A 13,395-nucleotide genomic window follows, 5' to 3' on the forward strand; every position below is an offset into this window, starting at 1 on the left:
CCATTCCCTTCAACGCCAGGCACAGCTTCCCCCCAGCCGACCCAGGCACCCCTCACTCACAGATATCCAGCCCCACACAAGCCCAAACACCACCCCTTCCACTCGCTCGCTCGCTCGCCCTCTTCCAGCTGGCAGTCCGACTTACCCACTCCAGCACCCTCAGGAAAGCCAGGGGCTCCTTCAGCGCCCGGAAGGTTCCCTTGGAGGCGAGCTAGTGGGGGGGGGGGGAGAGAAAAGCCAGTGAGGGCAGAGTCAGGGCAGGGTAGGGATGCCAACCCCCGCGGCGAAGCCTCCCAGCGCGCGCGCTTTCCCCTGCCTCCCTCCCTCCCTCAGGCGCCCTTACCTGGTTAACGGGTTCCATCCCTGCCCGGCTTTTGGCGCGCAAACTTCAGCTTCCCCGGAGGAGGCGGCGTCCAGGTGCAAGGAGCGCCCTGGAGAGGCTCTAGGCGGCTTGCCCGCGCCGAGCAAGGCAGCCGAGGAGCCCGGGTTGGAGCGAGCGAGGCGGGCGGGGGGGAAAAACCCAGAAGAGCTGAGCTCCCAGCGAACATCCACGCCCGAGCCGAGCGCGCAGGGCGGAGGGAAGGAGAGGAGGAGGAGGAGGAGGAGGGGTGGGCTGCCCCGGCTCGCCGCTCTGCCGCGCTCTAGTCGCCTGAAGAAGCGAGTGCGAGGTGGCCGGGCCACTGCTTGAGAGAGGAGGGGGACGCTTCAGCCACTCGCTTCGCCTTCTCAAGGGCTGAGCGCTTCTCCCCTCACAAACCTCTGGACGGTGCTGGCGCGCTTCCTCAGCATGTCGAAGCGGAGGCAGAAAGAAGAACAGGAGGAGGACTTTTTGAAGAGAGGGGACGCGCTGCCACTCCGGCGCGTTTTTCCCCCCGCGCAGCGTCCCTGCGAATAGCGGCGCGCTCGCCTCAGTCGGCGTCTTCCCGCCGAGGGAAGAGCTGCGCCCTCCCTCTCCCGCGCGATGGGAGACTCGTAGCCCGATACTACGTCTCCTTAGAAGCCGCCTTATACCGAGTCAGAGCACTGGCCCGTCTAGCTCAGTGAAGCCTACACTGACTGGCAGCAGCTACCTGGAGAGGCCTGGGATTGAACCCGGGACCTTTTGCTTGCAAGGCGGACCCTCTACCACTAAGCTATGGCCCTTCCCTTCTTACTTGGGAGTAAGCCCCAGTAGGGGTGACAGCACAGTCCGTGAGTGCAAGTGGCATAAGCAAAAATAAACCCCTGCCTCCAAGGAGTTTACAGTCTGAAACAAGCAATGGGGAAAGCAATAGAGGGAGCAGTGGATGCAGATAATACTTGTTTACTACACCATGTATGCGGTATTTTTCTCTCAGTTAAGCTAAATTAGATTTCTTTCCAGCATGTATGCGCTAGGTTTGTACACATCCTCAGCAAATGGACAGTGTAACCCTAACCATGCCTACCATGAGAAGCAGGTCTTACTGAATTCAGCTGGGCTTGCACCTGGGTAAATGGGGTTGTCTCCTTAATCTAGGAGTCGGCGCCATTCATTGATCACCAATGGGATTTGCTTCACTGGAAGCTGACATGCAGAGGACTAGTCTGCATAAGGAAGTGGGTAGAAAGCAAGCCAAAGAGAGAACTACAGCCAAGTCGTCTGAGGGTTTTATGGCTGCAATGATGTGCTACTCTTTGGACTGGCAGAGATCAGCATGAGGATTAGCACAGTGTGACTTACAGGTGTTGGGCAATGGCATGCTTCTTTGGCAGCACACCAATTAGAGCCTTAAAAGTCCTCTAATTATGTGCTCCTCTTTATGGAAACTAAAACCTCGTTAAAGAGTCACTGTTGTTGTTTTTTACAGCGTTCCTCACAATATCGAGATAAAACATCCCGGAACATCACACATCTCTTGAAATGCAGCACTGTTTTGAACACTTCAGCTTGGCTGCTGCCTTTCTTCAAGCACCGAGGGGACATTCTTGAGTGTATTCATTTAGAACACACCATTGGGAAGTGTGCCACTTGAATCCCGAATGGATTCTTCCTCTGGGGTGCAAGCAGGAGGCTGCTATTCTACCCCTCAAGCAAATCTAAATGAGAGGTTCCTGTGAGGCCTCTGCCTCTCTTCTCAATGGGGCACATTTCTGAGGAGCAACAGAGTGGAATTCATGACATTATTCCTCCACCCGAAGGAAGAAAAACAGAACCCAGAGGAGTGTACGTAAAGCTCTGGGTGTCATAAAAATGCAAATGCATGTAATGGAAGAGTTTCGGCATTTTAAACCCTGCCCCCCCCCATGACTATGCTTGATCCCTCTGTTTCTACAGCTATCCTCCCACCCCTTCTTTCTTGATCTTTGCTACCTCAATGTTTATGAGACTTTTTAAAAATACAGTGATACCTCGGGTTGCATACACTTCAGGTTACAGACTCCACTAACCCAGAAATAGTGCTTCAGGTTAAAAATTTTGCTTCAGGATGAGAACAGAAATTGTGCTCCGGCGGCGTGGCAGCAGCAGGAGGCCCCATTAGCTAAAGTGGTGCTTCAGGTTAAAAACAGTTTCAGGTTAAGTACGGACCTCCGGAATGAATTAAGTACTTAACCCGAGGTACCACTGTATGGGAAACACAAATTTGCAATTTGGAAAACTTTAATTCTTAAAAGAGAACCAAACCTTGAAAACAGAAGAAAGGAAGAGAGCGCTAAAGCTCTGAAGAAAAGCTTATTCACGTAAGATAGAATACATGATCATTTAAATATTTCCAGTCCTTGTTTTAGATTCTGCCCCATATCTACATTTGTATTTGCACTTTACTCGATTCGAATTTCCTATTACAAACTGAATTTCCTATTACAAACTGATTACAAACTGCATTAACTTATGAAATTACCTGTTCTGCCTCAGAATATTCACACTTAACTTTCCTTAAGCATTTACTTCATTAGCTTTGGTTTTGATATCCCTAAACATCTCCAGATGTTGTTGGACTACAGTTCCCTGACCTTATGACATGGTGGCTAGGGCTGAAAGGAGTTTGAATCCAGCAACTTCTGCAGGGCCACAGGTTAGCCAACCTGCCAGAAGTGGGCTGTGGTATTTCATAAACAGCCCCTCTTAGCTTAACCCTGTTCAAGAACTTTGTGTAGTTTCTGAGGCCCTTTCTCATGGTCCACCACCACTGACAGAGGTGTTGGTGGTGAGAACAAGAGAGAAGATCATTTTGATTGTGGCACCCAGATTATGGAATGAATGCACTCAGTGTGATGCTTGGGCCTCCTCATTGCCTGCTTTTTAGAGGTAAGAGTAGTCTGGTCAGCTGTTTCTATCCTGAAGAATTGAAGTAGTTATTGGGGAATAACCTGTGCAACACTTTTGCCATGATCTAAAACAGAAATACTACTGTATATGACTATTTATTGATTCTCACTTCATTCTTTTTTAAAAACAAAGAATGGAAAGCTGATTTTCCACATTTGCATCTGTTTTAAAAGCTAGCTTGAATATGTAACACACAGGATCAGACCAATAGATTTATGTGTTGAAATAATTGTCTCATTTTCACCATAGGGCTATAGGACACTCACGCTGAGTCAAGGCCATTGGTCCATCTAGTTCCGCCCGGTCTACTCCGGCAGCAGCTATCAAAGTTTCAGACAGGACACTCTCAGCTTTCCCCAGAGATGCCAGGAATTGAACCTGGAACCTTCTGCATGGAAAGAAAATACTCTACTGCTGATCTATGGCCTTTCACCATGAGCTAAGTCCACAAGTTAAAGGAAATTGCAATATTTAGAAATGTTGCAACTTAGTTATTTAAAAAATTTAAGCCCTCCAAATAAGATAACCAGCAGAATCTCTAAAGATCATCCCAGGAAGGACTGTGTAATGGGATGCTTCTCTAGCCCCTTAATAAAAACTGCATTTAAAAAGAGCTTGTGACAGTTGATTCCATTTCTTCATTATTGCAATGAAGGGGAATAGATCAGGTAAGAGGCAAGCTGAATTTAAGTGTACCAAAGCATGCTCAGATATCTCTTGTTGGAATTAATGGAACTTTCCTGTTGAAACCAAAATATTAAAAACAGCTATATTGCTTCTGAATGCTGTTCACTATGCAAATTAGCTTTGTGAAGGGAATATACACACTAGATTCCCCTGCCCCCTCAACAACTGGACAGAGATCCTAGAGAGAGGGGAAGGAATTTCTTTTTCCTTTTTAATTTGCATTTTATTTATTTGTTAACATTTTTATATTACATCGGTAAACGTTGTCATATTACAGAGGGGAGGAATTTCTGTAGACCACAGCAACTCTCTGACTCTCAAGTCTGTCCTGATACTGCACCAAGTACCCAGGTGGACACAGCTGGGTGAGACCAACTCCACCCTGCTCACCCATCCAGGTCTCGGTGATGCAGACCAAATCGGCCTCCTCATCCACAATCAGCGGATGAGAGAGATCTTACTCAGAGCCAACCTGGCATTCAGCCACAGCAGCCACAGACCCTGGCTGATAAAACACCTGGCTGATAAAAGACAACCACAATTCCCCAGGTTGGAGGAGGGGCTAGCACACAGCACAGTCACTAGCCTGTGCCATGTGCCCCTTACCCAGGCTGTCCCATACCCTACCCTGAACTGAATGGCTGAATGGGGTCCCACCCCCTGCTCTTCCCAGCTCCTCTCTAAAGGAACTGTTTTGTTTATTGAGATGGGCCTATATAGATTAGAGACACTTGTTGCTGAGGAAAGCCACCTAACACCTTGTAACGGACTCTTGCGGTTCTTATGCTTTATAAACAGACATGGCTTGCTATGCCAGAATAATTGCCTACAGGTGGTCAGCCGATCCTGGCTCTCCATCCACTGCTTGAGAGCCAGTGTGGGGTAGTGGTTAAGAGTGGTAGACTAGTAATCTGGTGAACTGGGTTCGCATCTCCCCTTCTCCACATGCAGCTGCTGGGTGGCCTTGGGCTAGTAAAACTTCTCTGAAGTCTCTCAGCCCCACTCACCTCACAGAGTGTTTGTTGTGGGGGAGGAAGGGAAAGGAGATTGTTAGCCGCTTTGAGACTCCTGAAGGGGAGTGATAAAATGGGATATCAAATCCAAACTCCTCCTTCTCCTCCTCCTCCTCCCTCTTCTTGCTGTGCTTCTTATTGATTCTGAGCTCTCTATATTGATGGATGAGACTGGCCAGTTAAGCTCTCTGAAAACAGCATATGTATTCTGTATATAGTCAAAAAATGTGATGCCTAGAAAGGAGTCATGAAGAGTCTACTATATACAGTAAGCTTTAAAGAGTTTACTCAAGATTTGAAGGGTCCCTGGTTAAAAATGTTGGCGTTTGGGCTTCCAGGCTGAACAACCACAAGGTTTTGTGATAACTGCTAATCATGGGGACAGTGCTGAGGCATTACTTTTTGTGGGCCAGTTTCTGTTGTTGAAAATGTGCACATTTTCCTGCCTCACACAGTTCTTTTCAAAGCAGGAAGAAAAGGCTTTCCAGCCACCAGCTTTTTTTTGCTTCTTGAGAACAAAATGGCAATTTTTTTCTTATCTCAGTGGGAGGGGGCGGATTTCGCAGTACCTTTTAAAGTGCTCTAAATTGCAGAGTGCTTTAAAATGTTTTAAGGGTGTGTCACAAAAGAGGGCAACACATAAATAAAATCCAAAAGTGACCGCCAAGCCAGAACTGGTTGAGTTAGAAGCAGTTTGGCACTGTATCTTGAAGACTGTACTGCATCAGCCCCTGAGCGTTTCAGTGGAACCAGCAGTGTGTTGCTGTGACTCTTTTTACTCTCTTCGTATACATTGATAAACATGGGAAAAGAGGGAACCCTCACAGCAGCTCCTCGGAGGCCTGTTGTCAGCTAGAATGGTGGGTAAAAAGATGAGTATGGGTAAGTAAACAAGGGTCTCCGGGATGCACAAAAAGGTGTTTATCCAAACTTCCATGCCATATCGCAAAACCTGATTTTGAAAGCACCCTCCATCCACAAACTGGTTTTCCATGTGGTCTGTAGAGGCTGCTGCTCAAGAAGGACAAGGACAAATATCTCCTTGGGCACATGGAATGATTGCCAAAGTTCCTTTATTCACAGCGACTATCATAAGCTTTTATCATTTCTATAGTAATTGTAATTTCCGTTGTAGTGTTCATAGCACTTTCGCTTTCTTGCCTCGTTGATCTCTGGGTAAATGGATATAGTTTTCATGGTTGTTGTTGTCTTTAAATGTCTGCATTCCTTGCTGCTCAGAGAACCTTGTATGTAAATAGCACGTAGTTGCCAGTACCAGAGAGTACCAGCCGTCAACCATGGCATTGCACTGGCCAGTTTGTTTTAGGGGGCACAACAAGCTCCAGCTGCAGATCTGCAGGGCTTTGGGGAGCAGCTGCATCCTCAGCACAGCTGCACATGACAGCTGGAGGAGAAGGTGGGGGGGTGAGGACAATTGCTGGGCCAACCTGGAGCTGGCATGGAGATGAGGCCTAGATGTAGCATGATACTGCCACACAATCCTGGTGGAACTGGCTTGAGATGCAACAGATCTCAGGCCAGCTCAGCCCTGCCCACCTCCAGAAGGTTCCATTTCAGGTTCTTCTCATGGCTGCTTCCAGCAGGGGTGCTGCTGCAGCACTTTCTCTCCATCATATGTTCAGTGGGTGGAAGGGAATGCTTTGCAAAAGCAAAGTGTCAGCAGTATCCACTGGGAAGCCAGTTTAGGCAGCAGAGCTAGATGAAGGGACATCTCTGTCCAGACTCCAGGAAGGGCAGTTTGGATGGATCTCCTCAAATGTTGTGAATAGTGTACACACAATATTTTCACAGAACCACAAGGAGAGAGAGAGGCAGATCATTTAGTCTTGAGTGGAGCAAAGCAGCATTTAAAAAAAACAAATGTGCGCCCAATTTCTATTTTTTAAAAAATCAAGGTAGCCTACACAGATTAAAACAAGACTATAGAAACATGAAAATGCATTAACTGAAAATACCAACCTTACAAACATCCCAAACCAATAATAAAACTGAAAATGGTTTATAAATCTTAAACTTTACTGAATGTCAAAAAGCTGGGCAAATAAAAAGGCCTTCGCTTAGTGTCTAGGACACCTGGGTCATCAAGCAATATATTCAATATCTGTGTAGGAAAGGTGAGTGCTCAACATGCCAGGGAAATGGGATCTAGTAAAGTGTGGTAAGCTTGATCATAAAAAAAATAGTTGACTCCCACCCAATGAGTATGGTGTGACCTCCCTCAGGAGGCTCACCTGGCACCAACATTACAAGCTTTTTGATGAAGACCTTCCTATTAATCTGGGCATCTTAGTTCAGGAGTGATGACCCTCATGCCTTGGGGTTGATTAGGGACTCCAAGCCTCTCTCTCTCTGGACCTTGAGGTTCTCCCCACAATGACCCTTATCCTCGCCCTTCTTCAGTGTTTTTGATTGGCTGGAATGTGTCCTTGGACTCCAATAATGCCTCTTGTCTCTCTACATGGAGTATGGAGGAGGATGTGCAGAAATTAGCTTTGCAAAGGGACATTAATAATGATAATGATAATAATAAAAATAATTTATTACTTATATTCCCACCCATCTGGCTGGGTTTCCCCAGCCACTCTGGGAGGCTTCCAACAGGAGATTAAAATACATTAAAACAGTCATTAAAAACTTCCCTAAACAGGACTGCCTTCAGATGTCTTCTAAACATCAGTTGTTTTTCTCTTTGACATCTGATGGGAGGGCGTTACACAGGGCAGGTGCCACTACCAAGAAGGCCCTCTGCCTAGTTCCCTGTAACATCACTTCTCACAGTGAGGGAACCACCAGAAGGCCCTCAGCGCTGGACCTCAGTATCCGGGCAGAACGATGGGGGTGGAGATGCTCCTTCAGGGGGATACATTTGTTGTCTCACCCACTTTTGCTTTTGGCCCCACCCACAACTGACATGCTGCCTCTGGAAGGTTGCCCAGACTGGAATATTGTGCTTGGGTTGAATAATGTTCCCCACTCCTGTTACAGGTAAATTTTTGGAATTGTCTTACCTTAAAAAAAAAAAGATTTTGCTTTGTCATTTTTTTATTTTGTATTGCTTACTGGTTGGTTTTCAATTGTACTTGTATACTGTGTGAATTAACTTTATCCACACTTTCTGAATTTGTTGGATGAAGGGTAGTTAAGAAATATTCTGGTCCCAACCAAAGAAGAATGGCAACTTAAACTGATGGAATATGTACAGTTTGCAGGTGTAACATAAGAGAACAAGAAAATAAGAGAACAAGAAAAACACATGTTTAAAGAAGTACTGGAAAATGTTTATTGAATATATGGGTGAATACTGTGTACATTTGAAAACGCTGGCAGCATTAAGATAAATTAAAGATAAGTAAGTTTTGATGAATGTAACCTTGGAATATTGAATGGTTTGGATTATGTAAAATATGTATGTAAAATATGCAGGGATGTTTGGTATGCAAATTGAACCACGTAAGGAGAAGAAGGGAAGCTATTGATTTAAAATTGTTTAAAAGAATATTTGAAATTGTAAATTAGAAAATTAAAAAAAATTATTATAAAAAAGAGAAATGTTTTAAATAGTCAAAATAAAGACCAGTGAAGGGGCATAAAGATAAAAAGTCCTACAAAAGTAGCAAAGGTGGTGGTGGGGAAATCTCCATTTCAAGTCTGTTTGAATGGTATTCCTAGGAATTGACTGAATATGTCATGGATGGACAGAGAATTATATTTTCTCTACCCTTCATTGAAATTTCCAGATGGCTGTTGGTGCTCATGCTTCAATATGGCCAAAATCTGCTGTTTTGGTTTCCACATCTGTTCTCATTACAGACAACCCTTAGACAGCTTAGTAGTTAAAATATCAGGCTAGCTGTCTCTTGACGCTCTCAGTCTAAACCTTCCTCTGGAAATAGCTTCTCATGTTCAGCACCAGAGACAGTTCCCTTTCGTAACTCTCCCCCCCTCCCACCCTAGTACAAATATACAAACATTCCCATCTGTTCAAGTTCACTGCTGTGCTGAGTTATTCAGTTGAAAACACGGAAAAGAAGACCAAGAAATGAGAGGCTAATTAGATAATTAGATAGGTTATATTTTACTGAGGTATTCTACCTCAGTGAAATGCTTTGGCCAGCATTATGAAAATGTCAAGAGCAGTTCAACCAGTTACAATCACTGGAAAGTGTTAAGTAGCACAGTATGATATACCAGATTTTTGATATAACTAATGAAAGTAGCTATTTTTATTGACGAAAACTGCAACCCTGGACTCGGCTACATTCGTAAAGATAAAGTGCTTTATATGCGTTATAACAATGTGAAACCAGATGGCGCTGTGGAGTCCTGTCTTTTGCGAACGGGATTTCCCTGTATGAAGTTTATAATGCGTTTAACTGAATCGCTTCTTTAATATGTCAAGATCCAGCCTCTATGTTCACTTACCCAACGGTAAATTCCACTGAAGTCCACTGAAGAATTTGCTGCGGAATAGACATGAATAGAATTCCACTGCTGATCATATCCTTCAGAAATGCAGATGTAGCAATCAGCATATGAACAACGTGAAGTGAATAGCACGTCTAGAAACACCCCAATTCAAATGTCCACTCAGCCATGAACTCACCGGACCAGTTGCTCTATTCCTAATATGGGATCAATCACTCTTTCTCAGCCTAACCTACCCCACAAGGCTGTTTCATAAAAGCTGGAGAACAATGTTTGCTAACCTGAGTTCCTTGAGAGCATGGATGGGATAAAAATGTGTTCATTGCACTGTAACGCACCTACGAGAGCCAGTGTGGTGTAGTGGTTAAGAGCGGTGGACTCGTAATCTGGGGAACCGGGTTCGTGTCACTGCTCCTCCACATGCAGCTGCTGGGTGACCTTGGGCTAGTCACACTTCTCTGAAGTCTCTCAGCCTCACTCACCTCACAGAGTGTTTGTTGTGGGGGAGGAAGGGAAAGGAGAATGTTAGCCGCTTTGAGACTCCTTTGGGTAGTGATAAAGCGGGATATCAAATCCAAACTCTTCTTCTTCTGAATCAGTTCATATCAGTGACTGATGGCTTGATTTGATTGATTCAATTTATAGGCCTACACTTCACTAATAATCCCAGGATGGGTTACATATACATAAAAACAAATTTAACACTGTATCAGAAAAAAAGTCACTAATATATTAAATGTAAGCAGCATTTGTTTCCTTCAGGATCCTAGCATAAGGAAACTTTAATTTTTTAAAAAGACCCAATCCTGTGGCCGTGTTTTAAAAATATGCTTTGTTAGGCTGCTTAAATCCAAATGAAGATACTTATATATATGTAGAAGAATTTGTAAGTCAGGTTGGCACTTGTTTCCTGAGCCTTTAACAGCCACCTGAAAGACAGAAATTCGGCAGGTGTAACCTTTCTAGGCATGAAGATAAGATGCTAGGGAAAATGTCATTAGTTTAATTTCTGCCTGAGATCCAGCTGTTAAAAAGCACCGAGTCTGGAAAGCTGGCAAGGGGGGTGGAAAGAGATTTTCTAAGATTCAGAACCTTGCAATTTGTTATGACTCATTCCACCAAAATAATCGATGTTTAGTAGCTCTGCATGTTTTATTATCTGCCTCCACAGTCATATTTTGTCTAACAAGGCATCACGGAATTGAACTGATCATAACATTATTTTGAATTTAATAGGATACAAGTAGACTCCGTAGTATTTTGTTCCACAGGCTTCAATGCGCAACCTCAGTGAGATTGAATCTTCAATCCTACGTATACTAACTCGGAGGTCCCACTGAACTCAGCATGACTTACACCTGAGCCCAACTTTGCATGAGTGGACCTGTATTGAATTGTGTTGAACATCTATTGGATTGTTCCGTAAGTGGCCAGTTTGATTTCCGTAAATCATAAAAAAACACTTAACAGTAGGTTAGGAAAATGGATGCACGCAACATTCAGCAGGAAGCATTTAACATCTAGATTGTGCTTTGATCTTACATGCCAGTGAGCACAGGAATACACAGCCACAGGACCATTGCTTTCATGAAATTAATTGGTCATGAAGCAGTGTTTCTTTTTCTTATGCACCAATGGCAGTTTTCCAGCTGCTTTCGCAAGCACTGGAACAAGCAAGTTAACCAGGTATTGCTGGGTCACCAGGCACAGGTAAGTGGCTGTGCTTGGTTTAAGTTTCAGTACAGTATAGCTAACAAAGATAATTTGTCAGTTTATCTTAAGGCTGCCATACCAGCAGAATTGTGGATTCACCAAGTGGAAAATGGCTTCTACAGTAGATGATGGCTGCAAATGGATGAATAGCAAGTTTTCTGCTGCCTTCCCCCAGGTTTCTCAAAAACCTTCAATAGCGTTTGAATCATAATATTGTTATGAATATGGGAGATATGAAGCCACAATCCAAAAGAAACATGTCAGGGAACAGGGCTAACTTATAACAGTTTTGTTTTGTTTTTTCATTTGCATGTTCAATCTGTATGCGTAGGGACTATTTTATTTGGGACGGTGCTCACCTATTTGCTATCCCAGAATCCACAGTCATCCAACAAAGCTGAAGGGTGGGAGATTCAGGACAGGCAGAAGGATGTACAGTGGTATCTCGGGTTAAGAACTTAATTCATTCTGGAGGTCCGTTCTTAACCTGAAACTGTTCTTAACCCGAGGTACCACTTTAGCTAATGGGGCCTCCCGCTGCTGCCACACCGCCACCACGTGATTTCTGTTCTCATCCTGAAGCAAAGTTCTTAACCCGAGGTGCTATTTCTGGGTTAGCGGAGTCTGTAACCTGAAGCGTCTGTAACCTGAAGCGTCTATAAGCCAAGGTACCACTGTACTTCTTCACACAGGGAAGTTGCTGCCACAACATGATGTGATGACCGTCAGTTCAGATGAACTTTAAAAGAGAACCAACAAATCCATGGAAGACAAGACTACAAACAAGGTGCCAACTTGAACAAAACACTGGAGGGGGGAAGGTAAGTCCCGCCCTGCACAACTGATCACATGACACAGTGAACACCCATCATTCGAATGAGAATGCCCATCAACTTTGTGGGGGCCTGGGCACCTCAAATATTTTATAGCTCCTAGGAATTGGTTCCTTTGGCTACAAATAATGTCTGCTTACTCCTTCCAAGATAAGAGGCACTATACTTCTGTAAACCAGTCACTGAGGAGCAATGATGGGGAGTGTTTCCTATCTGTCTGGCCACTGTGTCTGGTACCTTGCTTCATTTAAAGATTTTCAGAGACTTTGAGTCTAAAGATTACATTTTGTTCTTTTTATGGTTTGAAGGAATTCTATAAAGATTGTCTATTGCGTATGTACATACATGGTCATCGTGTTGCCTAGATATTGCTGATGGCCACTGTGGGGGACAGGATATTGGACTAAATAGGCCTTTGGTCTGATCCAGAAGGCTCTTCCTAGGTACATAGATGCCATATACTCTATGGTATATTACAGCAACAGACGCATGACATGAATCCTCTCTGTATTCAGCCCTTCACCACAAATCAGGTGATTGCTTGTGTGTCGTTCAGCAGAGTGATTCAAAACTGGTGGCAACACGCATCTAAAAATATGCATAAAGATATGCAAGAAACTAGCATCTGCTCCAGGTTGAGGTTATCCAAGGACTTAATTACAGATGAAGGGATCCATTTTAAGAGTGTGGTTGGGAAATGGGGGTGGCAGCAGTAAAAGATAAAGGATAATGCAGCAGCGTCACGGAGAATGATGGCATTGAAAAGCCTCGTTACAATTTTAGCATGAAGGACCATTCTTTCTAATGGTCATGCTGTTTAAGAATCCAAAATATATATCATTTTTTTTAATGCCAGAAGAATTAGCAACAAACCGTGCACCAGGAACAACAAAAATATGTGACATAATGTTGAACACTGGAGAATTTCTTGCTGCAAAAACTGCTTAGAATCCCCCCAGAAGCAACTCCCTTAAGACACGTTTCAGCAATCAAGTGTTTTGACTGTAGCTCTTATCAGTGTTTCCAAAATGGAATTGCATAATTAAATTATTTAAAATTGGCACTGTAATCAGGGACATGCATTTAATGAATATTCAAGCTCACGGATCATTTGTTTAGGAATGAGAAAGGAGGAGCACTTGCCTAGCTACTCCCCCCTCCTCTTATCAACTAAAGAGCCATCCAGAAGATGGAGCCCCAGTTCTGTCGCTAACAAAAAGTAACAGTCAAAATAACTGAATCTGTGTTTCTCCAAATATCCAGAAATGAAAATACTTACAGAAATATAAAGTGAAATCTATATTCCAAGGCAGCTGGAATGATGATTGGAGGCACTAACATTTTTCAGCATTGAAAGTCTGGTTTGGGGCAATGTATCGTTAGCATCTCGGCTCCATGTCACTCAAGGCAAGGT

General features: G+C 44.1%; 1 protein-coding gene across 1 annotated transcript in view; it reads right to left on the reverse strand.

Annotated features, from left to right (window-relative positions):
* The window catches only part of SYNPR (synaptoporin), a 145,524-nt gene extending 144,649 nt beyond the window's left edge, over positions 1 to 875 (reverse strand). The window contains exons 1-2 of the mRNA XM_083493339.1: positions 344 to 875; positions 146 to 211 (exon numbers count right to left, since the gene is read on the reverse strand). Of these exons, the coding sequence (XP_083349465.1) occupies positions 146 to 211; positions 344 to 361 (84 nt within the window). The 5' untranslated portion in view covers positions 362 to 875. The remainder of the gene's footprint in view (positions 1 to 145; positions 212 to 343) is intronic.
* Positions 876 to 13,395: the final 12,520 nt, after the last annotated feature.

This window comes from Podarcis liolepis, assembly GCF_965112155.1.
Source record: "Podarcis liolepis genome assembly, chromosome: 2".
NCBI lineage: Eukaryota > Metazoa > Chordata > Lepidosauria > Squamata > Lacertidae > Podarcis > Podarcis liolepis.